Source organism: Panicum virgatum, chromosome 6N (genome assembly GCF_016808335.1).
Source record: "Panicum virgatum strain AP13 chromosome 6N, P.virgatum_v5, whole genome shotgun sequence".
NCBI lineage: Eukaryota > Viridiplantae > Streptophyta > Magnoliopsida > Poales > Poaceae > Panicum > Panicum virgatum.
This window is the reverse complement of record NC_053150.1, coordinates 41,854,259-41,861,761: the sequence shown is the minus strand read 5'-3', so window position 1 is coordinate 41,861,761 and position 7,503 is coordinate 41,854,259. Positions and strand designations below refer to the sequence as shown.

At 45.6% G+C, this 7,503-nt stretch overlaps 1 protein-coding gene across 1 annotated transcript; it reads right to left on the bottom strand.

The window, feature by feature from the left end:
- Nucleotides 1-927: 927 nt before the first annotated feature.
- LOC120679062 (auxin-responsive protein SAUR76-like) lies at nt 928-1,883 on the bottom strand. The gene has a single exon (XM_039960557.1). The coding sequence runs from the start codon at nt 1,678-1,680 to the stop codon at nt 1,291-1,293; it is 390 nt and encodes a 129-aa protein (XP_039816491.1). The 5' UTR covers nt 1,681-1,883; the 3' UTR covers nt 928-1,290.
- Nucleotides 1,884-7,503: the final 5,620 nt, after the last annotated feature.

Below are 7,503 nucleotides of genomic sequence, written 5' to 3'. Positions count from 1 at the left end.
CTGTTCTGTTGTTCTGAGCCCGTTAATTTCCCAAAAAATTTCATGTGCTGCAGTAACTTGCAAAGTTTGACCACTAATTTAGAGTATTAAATGTGAATAACTGATAAAACACATTCCATAACCCCAGGGTGAAATCGCGAGACGAATCTAATTAACCAAATTATACAATGATTAAACAATATTGTGCTACAGTAACCACCCTCTAATGACAGATTAATTAGGTTTAATAGATTCGCCTCGTGGTTTCCCGTCCATCCGTGTAATTAATTTTATAATTAATCTATATTTAATACTCCTAATTAGTGGTCAAACGGTCCCAAAAAATTTTGCCCCAAAAATTTTTGGGAACTAAACGGCCCCTCTGTTCCACACCTGCTGGCTCAAGCAGGGCCACCACCTTCGTGTGGTGCCCCCGAGTTGACCATTTTGGCCGTCAGTTGCTTCAACTGGGTGATCCCTGACCAGTTCATTTTCTGGCTCTGAATCCTGCCTTTTTGGCCGCCGATGGCCCATGCCATCCAGCAGGGGGGAGCCCGCGCAGCAGACGTGCGCCCTCGTATTTGCCACCAGCTGAACGCTTGTCCCTGTCATGGCAGATGGTGTTCGTTTCGGGTTTGGCGCACAGCTGTTCGCCCGCGGATATGCTAGCGACCCTTCTCCTCCCCTCTCCATCCATGTCTCCGTCTCCATGGCGAGGCCACGACCAGGGGCGGCGCTGGAGTTTATTTGGAAAAGGGGGCCATGCTTTTCACTCCTAAGGTCCCGCTTGAAAAGCGACAGGCAGGTCTCGTAGCTTTCTTTCAGAAACGTAACTAAATTCTTTTTCCTGAAGAATTGCTGCGTCTCGAATTTCCATGGCCCTGTGAATTCACATCCACGGCATCACCGAAGAAGGAATCCTACTGAGCCATGAACAAGAACAATCAATTCTAAGAATCGAAATGGGCGATTTCTGTCGGGATTTGCAATGTACATTGAACGCGCTCTGCCAGCTACACTCCAAGAGACCTTACTGACAGAAGGAAGGGGAAAGAATCGAGAAGCAAAATGAAGGGAAAGTCAATTACACGAAGCGATTAGAGAAGAACGGAATCGGATCGACGACGCCGGAGGAGCGGGGTTCTTGGGCTTACGCTTTGCCGCCCGCCGGCGTTCGGAGGTTGCCACGACGGCACTCTACCACTACTGCTCAAACCACACGGATCGCAGAGGACGATCCGCCGCAGCCATGCGCTGTTTCCAGAAGCTTCCGACCCCGGCGGCCGGGGCGGGCGCGGTGGCTCGCGGCGGTCAGCACGCGTAGTACTCGACGAGCTCGTCGAGGGACTCCGGCTGCGGGTCCGCGTTCTCGAGCATCCAGAGGAGGTGCTCGAAGAGGACGACCTCGCAGCCGACGACGGTGCAGCCGGCCTCGGCGCCGCCGCCGGTGCGGTGCACGAGGGACTGGAACAGCGGGTGGCCCACGAGCTCCTCGGCGATGAGGTACCGGCGGCGCGACTTGCCGACGTACACCGGGTGCAGGCCCTTGGGCACCTCGTCCGCGGCGCCTTGGAACGACGCGCTCCGGGCGTCGCCGCCGTTGACGCCGTCCTCGCCGGGCGACGGCGCGCGGGCGATGCGGCTGGACGAGTGCCACCTCCGGATCATGCACCGCAGCTTGCTCAGCCCGCCCTTCGCCATCGATCGAACGGTCGGCCGGCCGGTCGACTCCCCTCGGCCTCCTCCCCCTCCTCCTCGGACGCACGCACGGGCGCGCGGCGGCGGCCAGCGACACACGCACGCGCAGTTCACGAATGAAGCGGGGAGGTTTTGGAGAGAGGGGATTGAGGAAGACGGTGGCGATGATTGGGAACGACGCAGGGGAGGAGACGGCCCGGCCCGGGGGGATGCTTATATAATCGGGAGGAGCTGAGCGGGGAAGGTGGGGACCGCGTGTCGTCCGTAGCAGCTGGGCTGTGGCCGCGTGCATGGAAGGCGCCGTTCGCCATCCGCCGGCGGCGAGCTGCGCCGCCGGGGATCGGAGCAGGGAAACCGTAGTACTAGCCTCCATTCGCGAGGGCACACCCCTTGCACGGTGGAACACTTGGCAAAGTGGCAAGTGGCAGCAATGCAATCGTGGAGCTGGGTGAATGCAGTTAGCTGGAGAGAGTCAGCTTATTAAAAAAAAACACATGTGCTGAATTGGAACTGTATCCGACCGTGACAGGGAAATACCAGCAGCTGGAGCATATCAGAGAGCAGCTAGTTTGCCGTGCCGGCCGGGCCGGATCGGGAGGGTTGAACGAACCTGCCGGAGAGGACAACACAGCTGCCGCTCTGCAAACCTGGAGAGCGACTTCCTTGCAGCATTTTGGCTGGGCTCCTAGCTAGTCGTGGCGTATGTAAGAGGTGTGACCGACAGGGTAAGGGCATGCGATGCAACTGCGATGGGCGCGAGCTGTTATCCAGATTGGGTGCTGGTGCTAGAAAACGCCATGGACTAGCTCGACCGCTGGACCAGCCAATCTGTCAGTGTCATCAACAGCAGGCAAAACACAACACAAAACATGGCGGGGAACTGAACCTGGCTAGCTGCCAAATGGAGGACGAATTCCGGGGCAGCGATGCTGTGTTTTTTTTACAGGTGCTGATGAAATTGTTTTGCAGGGGCGGAGGTGGTGCAACCAACAAGAGAACGTCCTGATTCATGGAGCATGGATGCATGCACGCCCTGCTGTGTGTGCTGAATTGCTGATGGAATCATAAACAGAAAGATACTCCCTCCGTTCTAAATTATAAGTCATTCCAAAAATCTTGGAGAGTCAAAGTTTTTCAAGTTTAACCAAATTTATATAATAAAATAATAACATTTATGATACCAATTAAGTATCACTAGTCTATCAACCCGTGCTCCCGCACGGGCTAATTAGAATTAATATAAGAATGAGGTCAATAATTATAATTATCTATCTCATGTTCTTTTCATCTATTAAATATTCTAACACATACTCTAAAATATATATCTATCATTATGTATTTACAATAGATTTTATATTGCATTACATATGTATCAATATATGTTTAATTGAACTATTTGTTTGTGAATCGGTATTCTTATCTCTTCCATCATACATGAATATATGATGACATATATTATGGGTACCATTTAAATATAAATAATATATTAATAATGATTGAAGTGGTAATTTAGAATTTTATATTGGTGCACTTTAATATATTATTCTAATTGTATAATTTCGATTCAGATTTATGAGTAATTTAACTTGTAATAATATTGATATAATTGGATAATTTATATGCAAATTTAGGAGAGTATTTGTAATGGCATAGGTGGGTAATTTACACAAAGATTAGGGGGTTACTTTTGATTTTTTATAATGGCAGACGTAGGTAATTTAGATACATATTTATGGGGTTACTTTAGTTTATGTTCATAATGGCAAAGGTGGGTAATTTATTAGTAAATAACAGATCCGATGATTATTATAATTAGAGTTGTTGGATTGATGGCTGGATGTTTCTGATTTTTGTGAGAATTTATAGAATTTCTCTATTTTTTCAGAGTGTCCACCTATGATCCTAGGTGGCTTCATGTGGAGGCTCCAAAGGAGACTCAATTAGTAATAGTAAGATTAGATTATTTGTTAGCTATATTTTCATAGTATACATATTTGATGTCATAAATTTTTGTGTTTCTCTTTATAATTTTAGTTAAACTTTGAGATGGTTTGACCCTTCAAGATTCTTGGAATGACTTATAATTTGGAACGGAGGGAGTAGCAAACAAGGACAAAAGGATTAAAGCGGTTATCCTCCCTATCTCTTCTCCGTCGCATTTCTTGGGCATTTTCTGTTTCTCAAATCCTTTTCTTTCTTTCCCTTTTTTTTTTCCAACTGCAGCTTCCAATTGCTCTAAACAATTACAATTTCATGCATATTGGAATATTTCCGGATCACAGCATCACACCGCAATCTCAAGACATGCGCAGCTAGGGAGCAAATGGTAAATGAGATATAACTGTTTGATTTTTTCTAATTTTATACTATTTGTGGATAACATTATTTCTCAGGAAGTAAGATAATGGCATATCCAAAGCCATCGGGAGCCTCTAACTTTTCTAGTGGAGTGAATGAATATTTTAAACTAAGAAGTTTTTGGAAAAATAATAAGTTAAGAATGTGCACAAACGAATTGAGGCGTAGCTTAGTTAATTAGGTTTCTTGTGGTATAGCCTACTCATCCAGATTCGAGCCCTTGACTCAGTATGTATTTTTGCTTCTACATAGATTGATTGGTAACTGAAGTAGCATAGTACAATATGAAAACTATATTAAAAAATATCTATATGAGTATTATGTGAAAAATTGAATATAGCGGATTACAAAATTTGTTTCGATAAGGGTCCTTATTAAATCATGAATTCTTAACAATCACATCTCTGAAATTACTAATGCGTGTAGGAGTTAAGGTTGATGAAATAGTAAACAAATACTAGCAAACCAAAAACAAATATTAAGGTGATCATGCCATCTCTTCTTCGTCACATGTCTTTGTCAGTTTCTATTTTTCAAATTCTTTTTCTTCTTCCAACTGCAGCTCCCAATTGCTATATACAATTATATCTCTTGCAAATTGGAAAATTTACAGCTCACAACATCAGGCCACAATCTCAACACATGTATGTATCTAGCTAGGGAACAAACGACCGATGAGGCACAACTGTTTGCAATTTCCAAAGCATATAATATTTGTACAACTAGTGAAGTGACCCGTGCATTTGCACGGCTAGTATTGATATTCTAAATATATCTTGTATCTTTTCTCTAATTATTATTCATAAACTTAAATCTTTCTCATCACATGCTACTTACTTCAGTAATCAAGAGTGCTTCTCTACTGCTAGTGCAGTGGTGCCTCCTTTTGCCTACATCTTTTTTATCAGTGATGTGGCCGCATGGCAAGCGCACCTCCTGTCACGACTGCCTATCTTCTCGATCTTAGCTACTACCATTCGCTAGTAGTGGTAATATGTTTCTTATCTGCCAGACCTTGCAGTAATGCTGCCCACTGCTCAGTTCAACTGATTCAGTTGTTCTTTTGCTAGCTTCACTACTTTATGATCCTCTAGGTTGTCTGTTGCTATTATATTTAATTCTGTCATCTGTTGCATGGCGCCATGCCTCCATGGCCTAATTTCTGTTGGGGAACAATCGATCTAAGTTTCTTGCTTTTTGGAAGCCAACAATCTCCATAGTGCAGAGCACAAGTTTACGTTCAGAATTTCAGTAACCTATGTTCATGTTCAAACCTATACCAATTATGGCCTGATCAATATTGTTCTGGTTCCTGATCTACTTGTGGTGTCAATCTTTTTGAGTTTGTGGTGTTAATTGTGAGGTGCGGTAGTGTCTTGTAGCAATATCGTCAACAAAATTTTGGAGTAACGTCAAGGACCCTCCCTCGGCAAGAACAGAGATGCAGGAGGATTGTGAAAAAGGATTAGATTGGACGTGCAGTGGCTTTTTGCTTGCATTGGGCCTGCGGACATGTATGTTTAGACATCACCAGTAGGCAGTAGGGGATGGACATTCTCCAGATTCTACGGAGAATGAAGAAGCATTGCGACGCAGTGCTTACCCTTGCTCTTAGCCACAACTTTGTGATCTCAACGCTGGCCCAACTTTGGCCACCCTCTCGTCACGATCATTGCATATCAGGTGGTAGTCTAATATAGCGTGTGATCGGTTGGTTAGCTAGTACCAAGAATGGTTGGCATAGTTGTAGCGAAAATGGCCTCTCATGCCATATTTCAATATAATGTTTTGGCGATTGATGACACACACAATACTTGGACTAATATATGTGTTAAGATGATCATTATCAGGCTAATAGGTCCAAGGGATGAAAAGATACAAAACCCCGAAGAAATCATGTCGAAAGGACCAAGACAGAGGTAATTTGCACTCACCGGTTAAACCGGCGTGAGGAAAATTACACTCACCGGTGCAATGGGCTCAGAGAAGACTCAGTTAGCAGAGTGCACCGGATGAACCGACGATGAAGATATTGAACACGTCGGTGCAATGGCAGAAGAAGACCAAGAAAAATGCATACATCGGTTGAACTGATGATGCACCGGTCAATTACGTCGGTGTAGTTGTCCAGAGAGTTAGTTTTTCAGTTGATCAGAGGACAACTACGTTCACCGGTTGAACCGACGCTACATCGGTTAATTGCCCGTACAAGTAACGGCTAGTATTTCAGTCGGGCAGATTACATTCACCGATTGAACCGACGATGGCTATCGGGGGAGCGTTGGATTAACCGGCGTTAGTTACTTTTCAGGCAGCTTTTCTCCAACGGCTATTTTTGCTTGTGCTGCCTATATATACCCCCATGGCCGGTTGTCACACATGGTTGGAAGCCTCAAGAGCTGAAAAAAGTGCTGCCCAAGCAAAGATCCATCACCAACCATCCTAGAAGTGCTTAGTGCTATATCTTGCTTGTGAGAAGCTTTGAGAGAGTGCTTTGTGCACTTGTATAGACTTAGTTCTTGAGAGAGCTATCTTAAGAGAAGTCTTGCCGAGGCAAGCAAAGCATTCCCGTCGATGACCCTCCAACTTGGTGTGGAGCGGTGCCGTCACTTTGTACGGGGGAAGAGGAGACCCCCTCCTTGGTGGAGAAGCTCCGTAGTGGATTTCGGCCGGGTGACCGAGAGAGATGGTGGCAGTGCACGAGACTCGGTATCTTGTGGGCACTTGCCTTTGCTTGCCGGTGCGCCTTGGTGGCCTAGTGCAAGACGGTGATCGGAAGAGCCTCGGTGTCCCGTGGACGTAGGTGTTTGAGCCGAACCACGTTACATGACCGTGTCTACTCGGGAGTTTGCATCCCTCTTGCCCTTACCACTTTACTTACCGTAATACGTTTCCGCATTTACTCTATCTTGTGTGCCTTTACTTTCCTAGTTAGTTTGATTAGAATTGGTTATAGGTTGCAAGTCTTTTGGGGTAAGTAGAGAGTAGTATAGATAAATCTTAGTCATAACTAGCATGTGTAGAACGTGTTAGGTTTATCTTATGCAAGTAGTTTGAGCCCTAGGTTAGAAAGCGAATTAGCGACCCTATTCACCCCCTCCACCTCTAGGGTCGGACACCCTGGCGATCCTTATAATTGGTATCAGAGCCTGGTCTCACACCTCTTACGAGGATTAGCCAATTCCATTGGTAAATTTGTGAGAAAGCTCGTAGGAGACCCGTCGATTTCACCGTCGAATGAGTATCATGTCCGGAGAAGGGATGAGTACCGATAGGGCTCCGTTCTTCGATGGCACGGGTTTTTCTCGATGGAAAGTGTTTATGCAAGCACATCTCCAAGCCCGTGGGCTTGATGTTTGGCGTGTCACCGAATTAAGCAAGAAAAATGAGACTAAGGCCGAGAGACAATATGATGCCATTACAAAATCAATTCTTTTGTCTTCTCTATGTGATAGTGTGTTTAATCGT

Bases quoted from the DNA above. Each gene is read 5' to 3' on its own strand.
- LOC120679062 (XM_039960557.1), bottom strand. From the start codon at position 1,680: ATGGCGAAGGGCGGGCTGAGCAAGCTGCGGTGCATGATCCGGAGGTGG.